Source organism: Narcine bancroftii, chromosome 14 (genome assembly GCF_036971445.1).
Source record: "Narcine bancroftii isolate sNarBan1 chromosome 14, sNarBan1.hap1, whole genome shotgun sequence".
Lineage (NCBI taxonomy): Eukaryota > Metazoa > Chordata > Chondrichthyes > Torpediniformes > Narcinidae > Narcine > Narcine bancroftii.
The window spans coordinates 50,688,792-50,713,751 of NC_091482.1; the positions used below are offsets into that span (position 1 = coordinate 50,688,792).

General features: G+C 41.3%; 1 protein-coding gene across 1 annotated transcript in view; it reads right to left on the reverse strand.

Moving 5' to 3' along the window:
• The window catches only part of LOC138749786 (ADAMTS-like protein 3), a 428,872-nt gene that overhangs the window by 68,035 nt on the left and 335,877 nt on the right, over positions 1-24,960 (reverse strand). The window contains exons 17-19 of the mRNA XM_069911655.1: positions 19,775-19,954; positions 16,814-16,967; positions 13,785-14,901 (exon numbers count right to left, since the gene is read on the reverse strand). Of these exons, the coding sequence (XP_069767756.1) occupies positions 13,785-14,901; positions 16,814-16,967; positions 19,775-19,954 (1,451 nt within the window). The remainder of the gene's footprint in view (positions 1-13,784; positions 14,902-16,813; positions 16,968-19,774; positions 19,955-24,960) is intronic.

Here is a 24,960-nt window from a genome sequence, read left to right on the forward strand (position 1 = left end):
CATCTCCATTCACAAAAATCTGTTGTTTTTTAAAGTAAATAATTGATTATTTATATTAACAATTCCCAATCTGTGGAAATCTTCTTAAATATTTTGCATGATTTGCCTTGATGTGGTCATTACCACATATAATACAAATTACAGGTGAAGGGAAAGGAGTTTAATTTCAGTAATGAGCTCCTGACATGGACACATTGGGACAAAGGGTCTGTGTCCCATGACCATATGGTGTCATGAAATATATATTGATAGTGGGGAGGGTGAAGCCATTTTAGCTGTGACATTTGACCACAGAAAGACCATGGCTTAAATGGGGGGAGAAAAGACAAGCTGAGAAACATTGGTTTGCTTTCCCTTGAGAGGTGATGAAAGGGGAACTAAGTTATTAGATGCATTGGTTAAAGATATTTATCATTGCTAGGACTTTGGGAATCAGAGCAAGAGGAGAAAATCTTAAAATTAAGAGGCTTGTTAATCAGGAATGCAGCAAATATTCACAGAACAAATAACACTGGACAACGAATGCTTTCAAAAAGTTTGCTTCTTGAAAAAAAAATTGAGGATTATAATAGACAACGTCAAGATGAACACATCAATCATTTAAAGTCTGCTGAATCACGTAGGAAATTCGAGAAAAATTAAAGGAATTTTTATTGAATCCAGCATTAAGCATATACATGCCACAAATTTAACAGAATGCATCGCAGCTGTTGCGATATGGACGAGACATTTCTGCTGTTTTGCTTGATGACAATAAATGTCGTTGTTAAGTACACTCACTATGCCATTGCCTGAAGAACAAGTGCATCAACATGTGTTCAGTCTGCAATCAATGTAATGCACAGCATCTGTACATGTGAGCTGCCTTTATCGTCTGTCCGCATCTATCCTGACTAAGCATGTCTCGGCCTAAGACAACATTTGCACTGAGTGCGTGCCCAGGCATGCTTGGATTGAACAAAACATCTTGATTTGAGGGCAAAATACTAGTAGGCTTAAAAAAATGACATTAAATTAAAAATCACAAAATAGATGAAAGTTAAAGAAAGGTACATGATAGGAAAATTTTAGGGTCTGCAACCCAAAATCCATGAAATACATCCAAAGCTGTTCAGTGTAATGGACACCTGGGGATCCTGTTCCAAAATGACATTTGGATCCAAATTTAATTAAAATCTTCAAGATAAATTGATTTGTATGTATGCAAAGGTATCAAGGGATTAAAAAGCAGTGTCCATCTAAATCGAGTTAAGTTACAGATCAATCAACCATGAACCAATTGAATGGTGGAATGACCTGACATTGTTGACTAACCTATCCTTTTAAGCTTTATGCTTTTCTTGATGGACAATTTTTTTTTGGGGGGGGGGGGGTGAGTGTGATTGTGAATAGCAGAGAGCATACTTGGTCTCCACAAAAATTTTGCATTATCTTTAAGCCCTCGTTAATCCTCTGAATGTGGCTGAAATAGATTGAGCATCTTAGTCAGAAGTAAATTTTAAATTTAGACATACAGCACTGCCACAGACCCTCCCGGCCCATGAGGATGCCCTGCCCAAATATTACAATTAATCTATGACCCCTGTACATTTTGAAAAGTGGGAGGAAACTGGAGCGCCTGGAGGAAACCCACGCAGACACAGGGAGAGCGTACAAACTCCTCACAGACTGGAACTGAAATACCACTGCACCAATATCTACTAGTATGGCAAGCCACCCTCAGTTAACCTGTCGAGGAACATGGCTGTAAAAAACACATAAATGCTGGAGGAACTCAGCAGGTTTCTCAGCGCCCATAAGAGATAAAGATAGAGTAAAACCTCACTAGAACATGGTAGTTGGGGTCCAAGATTTCATACCGTGTTACAGTCAAGTCGCGGAACAGATGCATATACTTCATGATTCAGGAAGCAGGAAAACTGTGACTCAAACCCTGTAATAAGACCTTTAAACTCCACATGTTAACATGCACATTTTGTCTCTCTTCTCTCTCTTTGGCTTGGCTTTGTGGACGAAGATTTATGGAGGGGTATGTCCACGTCTGCTCCAGGCTCATTGGTGACTGACAAGTCCGATGCGGGACAGGCAGGCATGGTTGCAGCGGTTGCAAGGGAAAATTGGTGGGTTGGGGTTGGGTGTTGGGTTTTTCCTCCTTTGTCTTTTGTCAGTGAGGTGGGCTCAGCGGTCTTCTTCAAAGGAGGTTGCTGCCCGCCGAACTGTGAGGCACCAAGATGCACGGTTGGAGGCGAGATCAGCTCACTGGCGGTGGTCAATGTGGCAGGCACCAAGAGATTTCTTTAGGCAGTCCTTGTACCTCTTGTAAATAAGAATCCATTTTTGAGTTTGTGGCTGTTCGCCTGGCCTCCTAAAATCAATGTCTGGGGTCCACAGACAACCCACGCTTTAAGCAATTCCGCAGATTAACGAATCAGGTTCTAGCGAGGTCTCACTGTATATTGCGGATGTTTCAGGCACGAATCCTCCCTCAAGGTGTGAGGAGAGAATAGGGGGGCACTTATATTAGAAGGCTGGTGAAAAGGGAGGGGAGGGGGAGGAGTACAGATCAACAGAAAAAAGATGTTCATTGGATATAATAAGAGGACAGGAGAGAGTATAGGTGAGAATTGATAGGGGAGGGGGGTGTATTTTTTGCTCTCTGAAATGAGACAGAGGGGAAAGGGAATTGAATGAGATCAAACTGGAGAAAAGTAGACATTGTGAAAGATGGGGGTGGGACTAATGAAAACCGGTGAAATCGATGTTAATGCCATCTGGACAGAGGGTGCCTAGACAGAATATGAGGTGTTGTTCCTCAAATTTGCAGGTGGTCTCAGTCTAGCAGGGCATGAGACCATAGACAGACATGTCGGCAAGGGAATGGGACAGGGAATTGAAATGGATAGCCACTGGCAGATCCACATTATTGCAACGGACCAAACATGGCTGGATGGATCAAGACCAAAGACCACCTTAGTAGTGGTAGTTGTACAATACAAGCAGATGTACCTAAATCTGGGATTGTAACTTCAACACTTCAATGTCCAATGAGAAGGTGGGAATACTTCCAAAGAAGATGAGGTGACACAGCAATCATATTAGACTCAGAGTCTCACCTGGAGAGGCAAAGTAGTGATTTTATTCCATGGGAACTTCACCGTTTAATACAATGTGAACTATACTAGAATTGTTGGCATAATTTTGAAAAGCAGCAGATTCAATAAATGTAATAAGATGTCAGATCAACATTTGTGTGGTGACTCATCTCATCCCCAAACTTGAAAAGGCAAACCGCAGAGCACATCTGTTTCAAAGTAATTAATTAATAAACAATCTTGCTGACATGGATGAAAATAAACTGATTTTAAATTAGCACATTATGATTTTCAGGCTAATATCTTCTTGGCTGTTGTAGATTATAAAGAGATTTTACAATCGTATCAGAAACCCTGACAAATTTCCACAGATGTGTGGTTGAAGTGTGCTGACTGGCTGCGTCACGGTCCGGTATGGGGAAGCCAACACCTCTTAGTGGAAAACCCTGCAAATGTTAATGGACACAACCCAGGTAATCACAAGCAAAACCCTTCCCACCATCAAGAAGATCCACAGGGAACACTGCCGTCGGAGAGCATCAATAATCATCGAGGATCCACACCATCCAGCAAGCGCTCTGTTCTCGCTGCTACCATCAGGAAAGAGGCATACGCACCACAAGACTCGCACCACCAGGTTCAGGAACAGCTGCTACTCCGCCACCATCAGACTCCTCAACGACAAACTCATTCAGGGACTTGTTTAAGGACTCTTACTTGTGTATTTTAATGATTTTTTTCCTCTATATTGCACAGTCAGTTTATTTATATTTCTTTATTTGTTTACAGTTTTTTTTTGCCCAACCAATACGTAGTAATTCTGCCTGGCCCACAGGAAAAAGAATCTCAGGGTTGCGTGTGATATCATATATGTACTCTGACAATAAATCTGAAATTTAAGTCTAAGCTTTCAGAGCAAGTTATTTCTCTGTTTCTCACATTCCCTCTCATTCTGAGCTAGTTCATTGCAGTCACTCAAGAATTCTTTTTGCCTTAACCATGCGACACACTTGAAACACTGCTTCCTATTGTCTGAAAAAAGTTGAGAAAGGAGGAATACCTTAGAAATGGCAGAGTGAGTGAATCAACAGTATTGAACAAAGACTCTGCACAAAGGTGGGAGGCACAGCAAACGCTAACAGGTAACAGTGGCTAGGAGATTCTAGACTTTGTGCCAAAACTTTTAAGAATGACTTGGCAGATGATTGTCTTCTTTAAGCACAGTATCAATGCTCTTCACTCCACCAATAAGGTTTTCAGGAGGTTTCAAGCTAAGCTGTTTGTTGTTAGAAGATCGGATTGGTGTATTTTACAAGTGATTAAAGTTGTACCAAGCTTACAACAATGTTGTCCAGCTGTGTTATACAAAGGATGGAGGGGCATTGGAGAAGATGTGAAAGAATTACAAGGATAAATGTGGAGTGAGAAGCTATGGTGAGACTGTTACAACAAGTCTCTGCGACTCTACTGTTTAATTAAAATATTCATTTTAATACATGGACATACAGTATGTTACTATGTGTATGTATTATTGATGTGTTTGTGTGCTATGTTGATTTGTACTGTGGACTGGAGAATGCTGTTTCATCGGATTGCACTGCTACAATTGAATGAGAAATGAACTTGAATTCAAGTTATAAAATTCAATTAACTTTTTTTCTCTCTGAAAAAGGTTCAGGGGTGAAGTATCAGAAGTCACTAAAGTCAATCCCCACTCGGTCGTGTTGAAGTGTACTCATGGGGAACGGCACCCTACCTATGAAATTCATTACGTAGAGTTTTTAGTTTAATGGGACAGCATGAGGGAAGGCCCTTCCAGCCCACGAATCCTGTGTCTCCCATTGGCGCCAACTTTACCTACCAACACCGTACATCTTGGAGGGTGGGAGGAAACCGGAGCACCTGGGGGGGGGGAAACACCCACACATGTCACAGGGAGAAGGTACAAACTCCACAAAGGTAGCATTGGATTCATTCCTGGGTTGCTGGCGCTGTAATAGCATTGCGCTAACTACAGCACTAACTTTGCCTTTCAAGGATTCATCGGCAAAGGTTGTCATAAATAAATCCACTGAAGAAACAATAGAATATGGAGTAACAGCACAGAGTAATCGAGCCAAAAAACAAAACAAAATTCAGATGAGATAAATACAGGAGAAAGATCACCAATAAATGTGTTTCGGATCAGAGGGAGTAGCGTAATCCCAGTAAATTGAGTTGAACGGCTTCCCCATGTAAAGCTGTGAGATGAAGTTAGTTTATTCAAACTAAACACAGGAACAGGTCCAATGGTCAGACTCATCCACGAGGAATAAAGTAATCCCATTTCCGTGCATTTGGACCACATTCTCAAAACTCTTCCCACATGCAATCTGTCCAAATAACTTGAAATGTTCTGACTGCACTTGTCTCTACTACTTCCCCTTGCAGCCAATTCAATATGCCCACCAACCTCGCCCTAAAAAAGGTCCTCTTTTAACCTTGCTTCTTTCACCTTAAACCTAAGCCCTGCAGCTTTCATATCCGCACGCAAGGAGATCATCTTCCCTATCGAGACCCTAAGTGTTGTTCGTGCTTCACTGCAAATGAACAAATGGGAATTCAAGTTCAAACCTTCACACGTTGGACCAAATTAAATGAAGCCTGCATCTCTCTCTTGGGCATAGAGCTCTTTGCAGCACAAGGGGATTTGAATCATGCACCTTCACTGGGTGCAGAGTGGAATGACAAAGCAATGGGAAGTAGGAGCAGTGAGGGAACTCAAGTGAAGAAGACTGCAGAAAGTGGAGGGCCTACCTAAATCTGTCATGGGTACCAATACCCTGCCCACTTAAGACTTCTATGTGAGTTGCTGTCTCAAGAAGGCAGCCAATATCATAGAAGATCCCCATCACCCCAGACACAATCTCTTCTCACTGTAACACAGAAGCCTGAATTCCAGCACCACCAGGTTCAATAAATGACTTTTTTGGCAACAAAAAGCAGCTCTTGGACCCTGCTGCATTGCCCTCACCCTAACCAAAAACTTACTCGGGACTCCAAAAGAGCTGTCCGCACTTTTCAAGTGCCACATTTTTTTCTTGATCTAGCCACAACTGTGAATATTTATTGATCTATCCTTTTATATTTATTACCTCTTTTTCTATCTTGCTAGTAATTTAATCAAAACTCTGGTGCATCTTATGTACTTGTGTGGCCGTAGCAAGTGAGAATTTTATTGTAGTTACAATAAACTCTTCTCCTCAGAGTAGGGAAGAGGTTGATGGTGTTATTTTCAGCTCATGGCCAATCATTTTAGCACAAGTTTTACCTGGTTCCTGACACAACGGTAATAAACGTAGTGCAAACTCGATGACGTGACTGGAAGGAAGTTTGCATTATTTCCATTTAAATTTCAAATTCGAGATGTGGCACGATGACAGGCTCTTCCAGCCCATGAGCCTGTTCTGCCCAAATATATCAAATGACCAACAAAGGCCATACACTTTTGAGGGGAGAGAGAAAACCGGAGCACCCGGAGGAAACCCATGCAGATATGGGGAGAACATACAAACTCTGACGGACAGCACTGGATTGGAACCCAGGTCGCTGGCGCTGTAATACCATTGCGCTGACCACCACGCTAAACATGCCTTTCTATTTCATATATCTGGTAGTTTTGTTCCCCTGCAGGCCAATGTTAAATGATGTAAGCAATAGGAAACTACATGCCAAGAACAAAGAGCAGCAAAGAAGTACAGATACTGGTAAAAATTTACAAAAGAAAACAACAGGCTACAAAAGAAACTGGAGTTTAAATTGATTTATATCCAATGTATTGAAATGCAAAGGTTCCAACATTCAGCAAAGTTTAAAGTGCTGGCACACATCATATATCATACAGCCATACATAATGCTGGTTGATCAGAGGGCAGCGAGTGAACTGAAGAAACTGAGTAGAAATAACATCCAATCTCTAAGCAGAAGTTTCAGCAGATGCTTGGAAAACCAAAGCAACATCCAACTGATGCTTTCAGCCCAGGATATCATAATTAATCCAACCAAAAAATCACTTCGAGTAGGAGACCTTCCAGTTAGCATGAACAGTGTGGAGGTTATGCATTCCGCAATGTGAAATAAAGGACTTAGGTTTTATGCTGCTTTAATCCAAATTTGGCCATAGAGTCACAAATGATGTTTGAATATTATGCAAACAACAATATTAAACTTGCCTACAAAAAAAAGTCTTTAATGCTGACACCATTTCCCTCACCTCCACCTGTCCTTCTGACTACCGACTGCAACTTGTATTGCTTGAGATCAATAGCACAAAATTTTGGTCAAAGACAATGGTAACCATACACACTCTCCTGGGGTTCACATCAGAAATGGATTATAGGCAGTAGCAATTGCTTTTTTTTCCCTTCTGATGGTCAATACACTGGCTGAAGAGAGAGGATCTATGTGGCTGCAACTGGCACAAGCTCAAGAGGTGTGAAAATATCACTCCAGATCTTTATGCAGTAAAACCCCAGGTATTCAACACTTATGGGAATTGATATATGCCAGATAAATGAATTTGCCATTTGCTTGAGATTGTGTGTTGCATGGATTGGCAAACTGACCACGAGGGGTGCCAATTTTTTAAAACTTCCTTATTTTTTTTCCTATTATTTTCCATGATTTTTTTTATTCCAGTTGCTTGAATTCTAGATAACAGGGGTTTTACTGTAAATCGCTGGTTGGTTTTAGGTGACAGGCTTGGGAAATCCCCAAAGAATGATATCAAGGTCCTAGTAATGAAATCCAGAAAGGTGTAATATTGTCGAGAGTGTTCTGCTTCACAAACAATGGTTGACCAGAAGATCAGAAAATGTCAGCAGAAATGAACCCCTATTATGCCTGATGTGGCCAACTATCAATTGAAGAAGGATGCCTGCCATGGGGAACCAAGACTGTCATCCCCAGGAAGTGGCAGAAAGACATTCTAGCCGAACTTCACAATAACCACCCAGGGATAGTGGGAATAAATGCTCGTCTGGTGGCCTTCCATAGGGGAAGACATCGAGCACATCGAGATCCAACCTGTGCCAGGAAGCACAACCCAAAACACCTCAAGCAGTAGCAAACCCATGGAAATGGCCATCACAACTGTGGCATCGTGTCCACATAGACTTTGCAGGACTATTTCTAGGAGAGAATTTCCTGATGGTAGTCGACGCACACTCCAAATGGCCAACTGTAACCCGCATGGAAAAAATGACCGCGGGTCATACCAAGACTATTTATATTATTTAATCAAGAAGGACAATGAATCATTTTGTTAATATTTGGCTCCTGAAAGCTCAGGTTATGTCAAGTGAGTATCATAAAAATAACCTGGGAGTCCATGGTTGCTTCAGCATCTGAGTCTATTGATTTCTTGACCTTGCTATGTATTTGCAATTGGCAAGTGGTCATCATGGACATGTGAAAAACATAAGAAGTGGCCCTGATGTGACATAGTTATGGATTATCTGCATTGCTGACGATTTATTGTTAATAATCTTGTCACAAGCGGCTGGGAAATCAAGTCATTTAGTGCATGTAAGACAGAGATTGAAAGGTTCTTGATTAGCCAGGGCATCCAAGATTATGGGTAGAAGGCTGGGGAGTGGGGCTGAGTGGGAAAATGGATCAGCTCATGATTGAATGTCAGGGTAGACTTGATGGGCTTAATGGCCTATTTCTGCTCCTATGTCTTATGGTCTAATTCTGCATTCAGTGTTATTGATGGTCATGGATTAGCAGTGGAACAAATAACATCTATTGTTCCGCAAATATTTATAAATTTACCGATGAATCAATTTCCTGTTTTTTTGAATGGGATCAAATTAACAACTTTCAGCTTTATGTGAATAAAACTATACTGCATTTTTAGCCCAGACAATGTTCAACTTGCCGGGGAACATTTGAAAGTTTGCATTCTCAAAATCCTTGATATTTTTTCAACAAACCTCATTATGATGAAAACTAGAATTGAGCTATCCCAATGGAACTTTGTTAAATTAACCAACACAAGTTCATAACATCCACACCCAACATTTAAAATTTGGTAACTCTTGAACAAAAGTTATGGGATGTTATGCTGCAGACATTGGTGAGGCCAAATTTGGAATATTGTGTGCAGTTCTGGGCATCTAACTAGAAGAAGGATATCAATAAGATTGAAAGTGTGCAGAGAAGATTGACTGGGATGTTGCTGGGTCTTCATGTGTTGAGATGCAGGGAAAGGTTAAACAGGTTAGGATTGTATTCCTTGGAGCGAAGAAGAATGAGGGGAGATTTGATGGAGATTTACAAGATTTTGAGAGGTAAAGACAGAATGGATGCAAATAGGCTTTTCCCACTTAGATTGGAGGAGACAAGTATGAGAGTTCATAGTTTTAAACTGAAGGGGGAAAGAATAAGGGGGAACATTAAGGGGATGTTCTTCACTCAGAGAGTGGTGGGAGTGTGGAATGAGCTGCCATCTGATGTGGTGAATGTGGGCTCGATCGTGTGTTTCAAAAATAAATTGGATAGGTACGTGGATGGAAGAGGTTTGGAGGGTTATGGGATGGGAGCAGGGAGATGATGGTCGGCACAGACTAGAAAGGCCTGTTTTCTGTGCTGTAGCATTCTCAGACCCCTCTCTTTAAGGGGTGTTTAACCTGATTTAAGCCCAGCATCAATAATATGGCACAGCATAAACTGAGACGAAAGCATCAAAGTAAGATGCACAGATGAAACAACAACTTGTTCACATCAGCAGTTCAATGGTTGATCCAGTGCGATGTCAGTGTGAATATCAGCCGATTCAACACACAAATTAAAATTTCTCTCAAACAGTAAAACAATATAAAGAAAGGGAGACATGCATTTACATAGCACCTTTCATAATCCAGGGTATAACATGGTTTAAAAAAAGTGCTTTTTGGACTGTGCAATACACAAAAGTGCTGGAAAACCTCAGCAGGTCACGTAGCGTCTACAGGAAGCAAAGGGATTTAACAAAGGTTTCGGCCCTGGGGCCTTCATCAAGGTATGGCGAAATTGTCAAGAGCATAACAACAAGGATCAACCAGGTATCATCTTGCAAGCAATGGGATTGGTGGTGACATTATGGGCTGCAGAAAGTCCTCATTGGATAGTGTCCACAGAATGTCAAACAGAATCTGTTTAATTTAGAAGCAGTGGTCTTGGAGATGAGGGAATGGACAATAAATGATGGGCCACAAGAACATGCAAAGGATCGGAAGAATCTTGGAGCTGGCAGAAAAATATCAAGCAGAAAACTACTTGAGGAGGCTAACGGGATCTTTGCCTTCAACAGTGACAGCACAGAAACTGAGTGCAGGGAGATCACAGGTGAAGTGTTATAAAGGTGTAAAGTTCTGGCCACCACAATGCTGTAAAGACGTGAGAACCTTAAAGAGGGCGCTGAGGAAATTCACAAAGATGTTGCCAGCGCTGGGGGGGCTCGTTATGAGGACAGGTTGGTATAGGTGTCTTTGGAATTTGGGAGTCTGAAGCAAGGATTAATTGAGGTGAACAAAGTCAGATATGGTTAACCGAAGGAATCCATTTCATTTAACGAAGATGTCAAAAAGCACAGTTAATAGACTGAAGTGAGTCAGTGAAAAGACGTGAGGGAAGTAGGGAAAAAGGAATGTAGCCAAAGAAAAGTGGGAGGCAGAAACACTCATCGCATTTAATTGGTGCTAAAGAGGAATAACTTACACGATTTGGACTCAGGAATAGGGAAGTGGGCCTCACTTAAACATCTCCACTTTTGGATAGTATGGGAATGATCAGCTGAATGGCCTGCAGTCTCTGCAATTTGCACGCTCTCCTCTTTCTACACCCATGACGGTGCGGCTAGGTTCAATTTAAATGTCATCTACAAATTTGCTGATGCCACCATGGATGTCAGCAGGATCAAAGACAATGTGGATGCATTCAGGAGTGAGATAAATCAGCTGGTTGAATGGTGTCATTACAACAACCTTGCACATAATGTTAGCAAAACTAGGGAACTGATTGTGGACTTCAGGAAGACGGAGCCAAGAGAACACAAGTCAGTCTTTCATAGAGGGGTCAGCAGTGGAGAGAGTAAAGAATTTCAAATTCCTAGGTGCTGATGGGCAGTACGGTTGGTATAGAGATTAGCGCAACCACTTTACAGTGCCAGTCATCGGGAATGGGGTTTGAATCCCGTGCTGCATATAAGGAGTTTGTATGTTCTCCGCCTGTCTGCACCAGTTTTCCCCAGGGGCTCCAGTTTCCTCTCACTGTTCAAAACATACTAGGGATGTAGGTTTATGGGTGCAAATTGGGCGGCACCAACTCATGGGCCAAAATGGCCTGTTACTGTGCTGTGTGTCTAAATATAACATTTAAAAATTTTAATAAATCTCAGAAGAGCCTTCATGTCAATGCAAACATGAAGAAGGTTCTATATTTTGTAAGGAATTTGAGGAGATTTGGTATGTCACCATAGATTTGCAAATTTCTACAGTTGTACCATGGAGAGCATTCTGACGGGTTGCATCACTGTCTGGTATGGAGGTGCCAATGCACAGGACAGGAAAAAAACGATGGAGAGTTGTGAACTTGGCCAGCACCAGTGCACGTTAGTCCACACTCCACCATGCTCATCTACAAGGGACACTGTCTCGAGAAAGCAGCCTCTATCTTCAGACCCCCGGTACCCAGGTCATGCCCGCTTCTCACTGATACATCAGGAAGGTGGTACAAGAGCCTGAATACGAACACCCAATGGTACAGAAACAGCTTCTTCCCCTCCGCCATCAGATTTCTGAACGGACGAATTTATTTATATTTTTAAATAGTGTATTTACGGAAATGTAATTCATAGCAATTTTTGCACCTGTAATACACAACAATGGTGCCACAAAACAACAAACCAAAATGAAAATGAACCTGATTCTGACTCTCTACGATTCATATATCTAATAAACACAGCAAGGAAATACTTACCAAAATATCGCAGCAGAATCTGTTCCAAAGCCAGATAATATATTGCATAAAGTCTTATAATGGCAGTTCACTAAGTATCAAACCTTAAGATGAACTTGTTTGTAGCAGGTTTAAGAAGGTCACTTGATGCAACAGTTAGCGCCACACCTTTACGAGCAATCGGGACCGGGGTTCGAATCCCAAGCTATCTGCAAGGAGTTTGTATGTTCTCCCCATGTCTGCGAGGGTTTTCCCTGGGGGCTTTGGTATCCTCCCACCATTACAAACGTACTGGGGTGTCGGTTAATTGGGCAGCATGGACTTGTGGGCAGAAATGGCCTGTTACCATGCTGTGCGTCTAAATTAAATTAAAATGAATTCATGCTAATTCTAACATAACATAACAATTACAGCACGGAAACAGTCCGCACCGAACCAAACACTCCTCTCTAGTCCCACCTCCCTGCACAATGACCATAACCCTCCACCTTCTTCTCATCCATATACCTGTCCAGCTTTTTCTTAAATAATAAAAGATCTAACATTTTTGTCACCAACAATGCGAGAGTCCACATCATATTCTAATTTCAGGTTGCATTCTCATTCTCTCCAGCTCTTTCCTCACCAGCAGCTCCGGATATCAACATATTGAAAGTGATCAGCTTTGGAATTAATAATTTGGATGCCATTTGCTTCTTAACTTGAGTAATCTGTAATTTAAGATCAACTGCATACATTTCAATCGTGCTGACAAACCTTCCAAGCTTTCCCCTCTCACTCGGCAGCCAAATGGTACCTCCCACTGACAAAGCAAGGCTTTGCAAAATCTAAAAGCAGACGTTGATACATCAACGTGGAATCCTCCACTGTTGCGATAAATAATGCCACAAAATTTATTCAAGTCCACAGAAGGTGGATGTAACTTGTGTAAGGTAAAACATCATGAGATGGGAATGTGTAGGGAGTTACCCTGTACAGGGCAGTAACAAGAAGGGGAGGTGTCCTTGTACTCCTGTTAGGTAAAACATCATGAGATGGGAATGTGCAGGGCTGTAACAAGATGTGAATGCATCCTTGTACTTACAAGATAAGAGAGACATTGATGGATTGAGAGGCAGGAAGCTAGCAGGGAAAGGATAGCAACAGTTTTAGTCATTGGACAAGTAATGATATGATGATGTTCTAAGCACATATCCAAGGGTATAAAAAATCACCATTTTGCTGATAACGGCAGAATGCATTCTCCGACTAACATGGTTGGTCGCAAGTGTTACAATCCGGTAATAAAGAACAAAGAACCCTGATTTCGACTCAGCCTGGTGTTTGTCTCACTCATTCATGAACAAAGCAGACCTAACAATTGTGATGCTAAATGGTTAAAATTACAGAAGAAAATGGTCTCAACGTTTACATTTTGGGCTAATGCTTTTACAAGTATCTGATTTTACAGAATGAGGTTTCCATCAATTAAATAAAGGTACATTCACGGTTATTAGAAAAGATCCATTGATCAGCTAGTTCATGAAAGGCATGGAATTTAAAGATGGTTCTAACATATGATTTATTTGATTGGCCCACTGTCAGCTTTGTCATACAAGTGGAGAACGCAAATGATGAATATAATGATTCCTGAGTTAACACGGCCATCTTGAAATGCAGGGAAAAAAAAGTCATAAAGATTAATGTACAAGCAGTGACATTAAGTGGACATACCTTTTATTAAATTTCACTGGTGTGCCATCCTTTGTCCAAGCAACCACTGTCTTAGGCACTCCAAACGATTCACAGATTAGTGTTATACAAGATGTCTTATCTGTCAGGTAAGCCAGGTTTCCGATTGCAACACTAACATTTTTCTGAGACAGAGCAGGAACCTGCTTTTTTCTCAAAATGACGGGCAGCTTTTGCTTCTTTCTTTGCTGATGCACATCCTTACCGGCAGAAGCTTCAAACGCATTTGGAGCTTTAGCCAACACTTTGGAGTTCGATGCATTATCATCAGGGAAGACTTTCCATTTTTCCACAGTTGGTTGTGGTCGTGATACTTCAGCAGCTAACTGATGCATCAGCTGTGAAGCAAACTCTTCAGGTATTTCACCAGATTCAATCCTTAGACTGATATTCCGTAGGATATCTTCAAACAGTTTGGCATCCATACTATAGGCTCCCTGAGATATAGAGCTTTCAGGATGATTATTATAAAGCTCTTTGGAGTCATACGATTCTGCAAAATTAGCCTTTGTTTTTGAAAACAAATGATTTCCAAGTAGTCGCAGGAAAATACGATCATTGGTTTGGCCGTCATCTGCATATAGTTCATTCTTCCTGCTCCAAATATGCCACATCTTGTTTAGTTGAGTCCACTTATCTTCTAATCTGTTGGATTCATTATGACTCGTCTTCTCTGGCCCAATGCCTTGTCTTGACTTAGCTTTCGTGAAAGCAGGGGGCTCAATTAGCCTGTTATTGTTCCCAATGAGCTTGAGGACAAAGGTGTCTCGAGCAGGACCCGCAATGCAACTGTACACACCAATATCTTTCGCTTTGAGGCTGTGAATTTTCAGTGATCCTGATTTAGTCATTCCAATCTGTTTTGTGTTTTGCAGGTGGTGGCCATCTTTTTCCCATCGGATCAGTGATTTCTGGAACCTTCTCACAGGGCATCTGATCACAATTGAGGTTTTTGGGAGGAGGTAGGCTCGCCCACCGACACTGAAGTGCAGGCGTTTCTCTTGCCTGGTTTGAATGTAGACTCTGTGAACGCCCAGAATTTGTGGGTCACGAACTGCTTGCTTCTGAGAAACACCTGCTTTTTTGTTCTTTTTAACCTCTGGGAAATATACAAATGCGTGTTAAAAAAAATGTCCAGAATGAGACAATTTAGACATACATACAGCCAGGGAAACAGGCCCTTTAGCCCACAAGGTTGTACCACCCAATTAACCTGCAACCCTTGGTACGCTTTGAAGGGTAGGAGGAAACCGAAGCCCCTGGAGGAAACCCATACAAACACAGAGAAAATGTATGAACTCCTTACAGATAGTGCCAAATTTGAATGTTGGTCACTGGCAATGTAGCAGCGTTGCGCTAACCCTGCCACCCAAATTTAAGCATGTATCTTCAATAGAATAGTGCATTATTAATTCATTTTAAAAAAATTTTTAAAACTCTTTGCCTAAATATTTAGTACAATTTACTTGGAAGCAGTTAACACAATCAAATAGTTGATTTAAGGTAAAAGTTCCATTATTATTACATAATATAGCATTTAGAATGTAACAGACGAAATTCTTTAACTTTGTCTCTCGTAAGGTAGACAGAGAGTCGCCAATTTGTCCAGCGCCCCGCACAGAAATGAGGCCCCAGAAAGGAATGAACTCCCGACCCCTGGCTTGCAAGATCAGTGCTCTAACCACTGAGCTATCAGTTGACTAAATCTGACAACCAAAACCACCAAACGGTGTTATTTTCAAGATGACAATAAGAAACTGGGCACAGATTTCAAGCGTTTCTTTTAATCATGGAAAGAGAAATGGGAAATAATTAGAAAAACTGGAAGAGACAGAAAATTCATCCATCCTTCTCTCAACGAGAATGTGCAGCATATGGGGCCAAACGGTTGTCCTCTGAGATCATTATGTAACATTAGTGCACCCACCATTAACAGTTTTGTTGAATCCTCTGTCTATACAACCACGGTGGGGAAATGCTTGCTGGATTAATCCTTTGCTACCCTGGACATGGATGCTAAAATGTGTTGGTACATATTTATATTTTTCATTTCTTGAACAATAACAGAGTTCTCACATTGCAAAATAGACAGGATGTCAATAAAGAAGTCGTGACGACCACTGAAATATATAGAGTTGGCGAGAACGACTGAATTATTTATCAGTCCTTCGATATTCATTTGTCTTTTTCTGTCTTGGCATATTATGGTAATTTAATTTTTAACTCTTGCAGTTAGTGCATCTTCGGCATCTACTTTGTTGCTACAAATATGAATTTGGGTGCCTCTGTGCACTGTACTTATTGTATGACAACAAACTGATATTGATACTGAAATAGTGCAGTGAAGATTCCAATTTGGGATGAACCTGTGTTAAATCTGATCTTGCCAAGTTCTGACGTTCAAACCAAACATGTGTTACACCTGATTAAGTGAAACTTTGCAATAGGTAGAAGAAGAACTCCCAGGGTCGAAAATCTTGATAAGCACAAGGTACACAAAAAAAGTTGGAGCGTATCAAATATTTATGTCTGGAGTCTATACATATGAAGTTATTCATGTGCTTTATTAATGTAAGCAATAGCTCTCAAAATCTATTGGATCAGTTTCAAGCATCGAAGCTTGCAGACATTTGGCACATATAGGCTGGTAATCCTCCAGGAAAATAATTGTCAAGCAACACAAATCTGTTTTACTTAATGAAAAGAACATTTTTGTAGATTTGAATGTTTTAACATCTGTATGTGAACCTTACAATGAACAAAGGGGGTAAACTCTGAAACAAGTCTATTTTTCTACAGGACAAGGTCAAGCTTTAAAGTTTGGTCTTTGGAAAAACATCACCGTGTTGTCATTGGCTAAAACTAATAGCACCTTGATGTGGCTGAGAGCACAAATATCTCAGTTATTTCTGCAGCTATTTTTATTTGTTGTATGTTTCTTCTACCATCAACGCCAGATGCATATTTGGGTAAAATAATTCTGGTATCAACTATTAAAGTCAGTCACTTACTGTTACAGGCAGGCATAGAGCAGGTCTGAATGAGTGGAGAACTGGAGGGGTCACTGCATAAGGCCTGGTCTACTGTGACCTGCTGCCTAACTGCCGTGAGTTTCCGGCAGACCCAATCCCTGCGCTGGATTCCTTCTCCACAGCTTACGGAACACTGGAAACGCACATCAAAAAGGCAGTTTATATTGATTCTAGTCTTTAGAGGAACACTTCTATTACAAACAATTAAAACCAAATTAAATGAAAATGAGAACAGGTGTGTTCAACAAAAACAGACAGATGTAACTTAATTATTTCATATTTTTGAAGCTCATGGATTTCTGTGTGGTTTGCTTCCAGTCTCCTTCACCTGGGCTGAGAATGGCCCAGGAATGATTAAATCTCATCCAATTTCCTCTCCCGATTCCACACCTGTTCCACACAACATGCCTCCTTTTGATCTAAAGCTGGGTCATGATTCTTTGAGTTATCCATGAAATTCCTTTGTTCACCAACTCTTTCCCACTTTCTTGAGATTCGTCGTGGTCACTTTGGATGTCTTCCCAAAGCCCTCCCATCTACTTATATCATATCCCATCTTCTAACTCCTCTTTGATCATCCATGGTTTTTTCTTGTATTCCTCAACGATAACTATTGGATCAAGAGTGCCTCAGCATCCTATCTATAATAATTCTATGCCTAATGGAAGGAAAGTATTCTGCCTGGAGGTCGGTGATTAGTGGAGCACCACAAGGATCTGTTCTAGGACCCCTGCTCTTTGTGATTTTTATAAATGACCTGGATGAAGAGGTGGAAGGATGGGTCAATAAGTTTGCAGATGATACAAAGGTTGGAGAAGTTGTGGATGGAGCTGAAGGTTGTCGAAGGTTACAAGAGGATATAGACAGGATGAGGAGTTGGGGGGAGAAGTGACGGATGGAATTCAATCTGGATAAGTGTGAGGGGATGCATTTTGGAAGGACAAACCAGAAGGCTGAGTGCAGGGTTAATGGTCAGTTACTTAAGAGTGTGAATGAGCAGAGGGACCTTGGGGTTCAAATTCATCAAGGTCACTGCACAGGTTGATAGGATAGTTAAGAAGGCCTATGGGATGCTATCTATAATAATTCTATGCCTAATGGAAGGAAAGTATTCTGCCTGGAGGTCGGTGATTAGTGGAGCACCACAAGGATCTGTTCTAGGACCCCTGCTCTTTGTGATTTTTATAAATGTCCTGGATGAAGAGGTGGAAGGATGGGTCAATAAGTTTACAGACGATACAAAGGTTGGAGGAGTTGTGGATGGAGCTGAAGGTTCATTCATTGGGGGATTGAGTTTAAGAGTAGAGAGATCATGTTTCAACTCTAGAAATCTCTGGTGAGATCACACTTGGAGTATTGAGTTCAGTTCTGGTCACTACGTTATAGGAAAAATATAGAAGCTATGGAGAGGGTGAGTGGAGTTTACTAGGAGGTGGCCTGGATTGGAGAATAAGTCTGATGAGGCAAGGTTAGCAGAGCTAGAACTTTTCTCTTTGGAGTGTAGAAGGATGACTTAATAGAGGTCTGCAAGATTATGAGAGTCATAGATAGGGCGTACAGCCGGCTTCTGTTTCCCAGGGCAGGATTAGCATAGACTAGAGGACATGTGTACAACGTGAAGGGAGGTAAGTTTATAGGGGAGACATCAGGGGTGTTTATTTTTTGTTTTTTTATACCCAGAGTTTTGTGGGTGCCTGAAATGCCTTGCCAAGGTTGGTGGTGGAGGCTGAAACATTTGGAGCATTTAAGAGACTCCTAGACAGGCATGTGGATCAAGAAAAATAGAGGGATATGGGGTAGGAAGAGTTTAGTATTTTTTAAAGGAATATATGGGTCAGCACAATGTCGAGGGCCGAAGGGCCTGTATGGTGCTGTAGTATTCCATGTTCTATGTTCAACACTTTCCCTGCAGCCTTTTAGGTCTGTTGTTACGTCTACATTATGTATTAGGTAACCTTGTACTATAACAGAATTATGAGGTTACCCTTGAGTGCCCAAATCATGGTCCCAGCAGTCCTCTTGACCTTATTATCACCATTTGCCAAACAAACCTCCTCCAAAAGCCTCCAATAATTATTATATCCCACCATCCAATTGAGTCCCCAATGAAACACAAAAGAAGTCAGAAATTTTTGATTAAAACCAATTCCTTGTAGTGTATGATAACTAAGAAACATAAATTTCAGCATTTCTTAAGTTGAAAATAATATCGCAGATAGACTGATTGGCCATTGAAAAATGTCCTTAAAGTTTAGGTAAAATTCAATGGGTTTGCGGAAGAATTAAATATAAATTAATGTAGTAGAATTGCTGCTGAAGGCACAACTATGCTGGACAGGACACATCTCCAGGATAGAGGATCATCGCCCGCCCAAGGTTGTGCTGTATAGCAAACTCTCCACCGGCCATCATGACAAGAGGGGTTCCGTAAATGGGGTACAAGGACTCTCTGAAGAAATCCTTTTTTGGTGCCTGTCACATTGACCGTGGCCAGAGATCTGCTCCGGCCTCCAATCGCATGGGCTGGTGACTCACCAGTCTGTCTCCTCCTTCGAGAACACACGCGGGGCTGGCCTTGAGGGCAAAAGGAGATGGAGGAAGAACTGTGACACAGCAGCACCACAGAACAGAATTTCCCTCGCAGCCGTTGTGGCCGGGCATATCTGTCCCTCATTGGTCTTGTCAGCCACCAGGCAGCCTGCAGCAGACGTGGGCAGTCCCCTTCCTAAATCTTTGATGGCGAAGCCAAGCCATGAGGTGAGACGAGTAGAATTGGGTAGATGTAGTCGCTAATAGATCAAACGACCCGTTTTGACTTTATATGACTCTGTGCTCTGTATATTCATTCACTATCAGGTGAACTACATGACAACAAGACACATGCAAGCAGAGAAGATAATAATCAAACATGCATTTCAGGTAGTTGGTTTACTGCTCTACCTTGGACCATTTTTCCAATGTCAAGTGTGGTGGACAGTCAACATTACCACACTGTTGTTGTGCCACTGGCTTCTGATCAGGGCAAAACATGTCAGGAAGGCTTCGAGAACTTCCATCAGTCAGAAGTTGCTTGCATTGGACTTCACGTGACTGCAACCCTCCTCCACATGTACGAGAACACTATAAAATATTTCATAAGAGATGAACTTGTCAGAAGGGGTGCAACAGGATTTAGAGATGCAGACCCTTCCAGCCCATGAGCCTGTACCAGCCCACATGACCAATTAACCGACTAACCCCATCCATCTTTGGAGTGTGGGAGGAACCCGAAGCATCTGGAAACAAACTGCTTACAGATGGGGGTGCGGGATTCGAACCAGTGTTGCTCGCACTGTAATAGAATTGTGCTAACCATGCCACCCTACACTAACTGTGCCCAACAATAACATTTATACTTTAGGGATATTAAAGCACATACATCAAGATTAAATAAATTTTAAAGAGTAAACAACCTTTAAATAGATTTTCCAAAGAAACCTCAAAACGTCCCGGGGTAGTAAATCAATTGCATGTAATAGGACGGCACGGGCTTGTGGGCCTGCTACCACGCTGAATTTAAACTCGAATCTAAAAAGTTAAAAATTTGCCCATAATTGCCAGTCAAATTCTCCAAAAGCCCCAGTTTCAAATGGGCTCAACAAACTGTTGCTGGACTCCAAAGACAAGCAACTCCACATCAGGTGAAACCAGACAACATCACTCCCAGGAAGTATTACACCATTTACATTTAGAAAAACATTTGCTTGTTTAAAAAAAGGATCAATAGGGATTTCAGGTTTGTAAAAAAATTATTTAAACATTGCTGATATGGTATTTTAAAAAAAAATCTTTCCAAACGTTTTTAAAAGTTTTAAAATAATTTTGGAAGTCGCTAAATATCAAAACAGTTATGACAGATATCTGAGGTGGGGGCACATTTTTTCTGCTTTCAAAGTACTTTGCATTTTTGGAGTAGGGAGGTAATGTTGAAACTGTATAAGGTACTGGTGAGACCGCACCTGGAGTACTGTGTCCAGTTCTGGTCTCCATATTTGACGAAGAATATACTGGCTTTGGAGACGGTCCAGAGGAGGTTTACTAGGTTGATCCCTCGGATGAAGGGGTTGACTTATGATGAAAGATTAAATCATCTAGAATTGTATTCGCTCGAGTTCAGAAGAATGAGAGGAGATCTTATAGAAACATATAGGATTATGAAGGGTTTGGATAGGATAGATGCAGGAAGGTTTTTTGAGCTGGCCAGGGAAACTAAAACAAGAGGAGACAGTCTCAAGATCGGGGGAGTAGATTTAGGACAGAGATGAGGAAAAATAGTTTTTCCCAGAGAGTAGTGAATGTTTGGAATTCTCTAACCAGGGAAATGTTTGAGGCTGCCTCATTAAACATATTTAAAATTCAGTTAGATAAATTGTAAGAGGAATCTTAAGAGAGGAATTAGGAAAGCTAAAAGAAGGTACGAGAAAACTATGGCAAGCAGGGTGAAAACTAATTCAAAAGAGTTCTACAAATATGTTAATGGTAAGAGGAAAGCTAGAGACAAAATTGGTCCCTTAGAAAATCAGAGTGGAAAACTGTGTGTGGAACCTAGAGAAATGGGGGAGATATTGAACAGTTTCTTTTCTTCGGTATTCACTAAGGAGAAGGATATTGGGAGATGTGGGATAAAAAAAGCAAATTGGGTAAATATGGGGAATATAGAGATTACAAAAGGTGTAGTTTTAAGGCTTTTGAAGAATATAAAGGTGGATAAGTCTCCGGGACCAGACGGGATCTTCCCCAGGACATTGAGAGAAGTGAAGGAGGAAATAGCAGAGGCTCTGGCGGTAATTTTTCAAATGTCATTAGATATGGGGATAGTGCCGGAGGATTGGCGCATTGCGCATGTGGTTCCGTTATTTAAAAAGGGTTCAAGGAGGAAGCCTGGCAACTATCGGCCTGTAAGTTTGATGTCTGTGGTAGGTAAATTAATGGAGAAAATTCTTAGAGATAGTACTTATAAACATATGGATAGACAGGGTCTGATCAGGAGCACTCAACATGGATTTGTGGGAGGAAGGTCATGTTTGACCAATCTGATTGAATTTTTTGAAGAGGTGACTAGGAATGTGGATGAGGGTAGCGCAGTGGATGTTGTCTATATGGACTTCAGTAAGGCCTTCGATAAGGTACCACATGGAAGGTTAGTTAGGAAGGTGCAGTCTTTAGGTATAAATTTTAAGATAGTCAAATGGATTGAACATTGGCTGAAAGGGAGAGGCCAGAGAGTGGTAGTGGATAATTGTCTGTCAGGTTGGAGGCCGGTGACCAGTGGTGTGCCTCAAGGATCTGTATTGGGCCCATTGTTGTTCGTTATATACATTAATGATCTAGATGATGGGGTGGTGAATTGGATTAGTAAATATGCAGACGATACTAAGATAGGTGGAATAGTGGATAATGAAGAAGGTTTTCAAGGATTGCAGAGGGATTTGGGCTGCTTAGAAAAGTGGGCTGAAAAATGGCAGATGGAATTTAATGCTGATAAGTGTGAGGTGCTTCATTTTGGTAAGAAGAATCAGAATAGGACATATGTGGTAAATGGGAGAGCATTGAGGAATACAGAAGATCAGAAAGATTTAGGAGTAACGGTACATCATTCCCTGAAGGTAGAAACTCACGTGAATAGGGTGGTGAAGAAGGCTTTTAGTATGCTGGCCTTTATCAATCATTGCATGGAATATAGGAGTTGGGAGGTGATGTTGAGATTGTATAAGACGTTGGTGCGGCCTAATTTGGAGTTCTGTGTGTAGTTCTGGTCGCCTAATTATAGGAAGGATATAAACAGAGTGGAGAGAGTGCAGAGAAGGTTTACCAGAATGTTGCCTGGGTTTAAGCATCTGGAGTATGGGGAGAGATTGGACAGATTGGGTCTTTATTCTTTGGAGCGTAGAAGGTTGAGAGGGGATTTGATAGAAGTATTTAAAATTATGAAAGGGATAGACAGAATGGATGTGGATAGACTATTTCCGTTAAGAGGAGGAAAGTTTAAAACAAGAGGACATGAGTTAAGAATTAAGGGGCAGAGGTTTAGAGGTAACATGAGGGGGAACTTCTTTACTCAGAGAGTGGTAGCTGTGTGGAATGATCTTCCGGGAGAAATAGTGGCGGCGGAGTCAATTGTATTATTTAAGAAAAGGTTGGACAGGTATATGGATGAGAAGAAGATGGAGGGTTATGGGCATTGTGCAGGGAGGTGGGACTAGAAAGGGGTGTTTGGTTCGGTGCGGACTAGAAGGGCCTAATGGCCTGTTTCCGTGCTGTAATTGTTATGTTATGTTATGTTATGTTACATGACAGAGGAATTAGGGGATATGGGGAGAAGGCAGGTAGGTGGAGTTAGGTCATAAATTAGATCAGCCATGATCGTATTGAATGGCGGAGCAGGCTCGATGGGCCATTTTTGGCCTACTCCTGTTCCTACTTCATAGCTATGTTCCTATGTTTTTTTGCGGACGGGGCTCTGTCAGGTCCAACCATCCCACATCGGGAACACCCTGCAGCTAGAGAATATGGATGGTCACCACATGGAGTTTCTTGCTGGGGGAATCTGCTGAGTCAGGCGGGTGGGTGAACAATGAGAGGGGGTCTGAGGTTAACATGCACTGTTGACTATTCTTTAAATGCTTTTGGCTTTAGACAGGACAATCCTGACCTATAACCCAATCGTGATATTGCAGCAGTTTGGCAAAATGTTTCAAAGTAACATCAGATGACCATATCTTAATACAATAAACAGTAAGATCCCTGTTATCCAGAATTCAAGCATCCAGAATTCATTCACCGTTGATCAACTTACAAAAAAAAATTGAGAAAATAAATAAAAGAATAAATAAAAATGTAAATAAAGGTTTAAAATTGTAAAAGTAAATGTTCTCCAAATCAACACACAATCCCTTGGTGAAGATGGGAGTAACCATTCAGCCAGCAGAGAGCCCACAGCAGGTGTTTCAATAAAGTTTGAGGAAGGTTGTGTTTGAATAAAATGGACGAAGAGCCGGCCGTTGCCACTCGCCGCTGAGGTGACTATCCCTGCCTCATAAAAGTCTTTTGGTTTGTTAGTATAGAATTAATTATATTAGTAAGGCTTTATTTGTAAACTTGGGGGAGAGGGGATTAATTCTGATGGTAGGACGGTTACCACAATGCAGTTACAGTGGCAGCCACCAGGCTCGAATTTAAATTTTGTAAGTTACAGGAATGATCTGATTAAAGTGAACTTTACAGAATTCAGAACAATATTGATTTTCTTTTCAAATTAATTTACTGTCTTTTAAACTGTTTATTCTTAATGTCGCTATGTTCATTCAGCAGTCTCAAGCAACCAGAAAAATCGTACATCTGGCATCTACCAATCCCCATTGGTGCTAAAACCTGGGGGGCTTGCATCAGTACTTGAGTTATCTCTTTAAAAAAGGCCATAGGATATCTTATCAATAATACTACCTTTTATAAGTCATATAGTGTAATTCACATGGAGGGGTGGTGGGGAAAAAGGGGTGAAGATTTCACAGTCGATGACATCAAACATTTGGTTCCTGCTTTCACTGCACATCATAATTGTGTCCCTCAACATCATTTAGGTCTGTATTGAAAGCAGTGCGTTTTGCAATAAGATGAGAATCAGCTTCCACTTTTTTTTTGGAATCATGAGTGAATTTCCAAGTTTATGTTCCTTCTAAATAAGCAGCTGTTTCATGTCAGTACCTTCAGTGTAAATTACAATGGAGTTATTTGCTCCAAGTTAAGTTTTGAGTAACTATTGCCTCCTGACGCTGGCTATGAACCAATATAATTTGAATCAGACTGGTGTAAACAGTCTGCCTTGAATCCCTAGCCACCTCTGCTCAGAATAAGCCTTAGCACAGGCAACCTGATAGCCTCTGGCACAGACACTTAGTTGTTGCAGGGTTGATTGCTCACTTTTGAAGCGTTCAGCCTGTATGGACCTGATCCAACAGTGAATGACCAACAAGCAGTGATCCACCAGTGCTTTTGGGGTTAATTTTAACCTGTCTACTGGGAAAGGGGTTTGTGGGAGTGGGTGGAGCACTCGTTTTACATTCCACTCAACCCTGCTTGGTTTACCT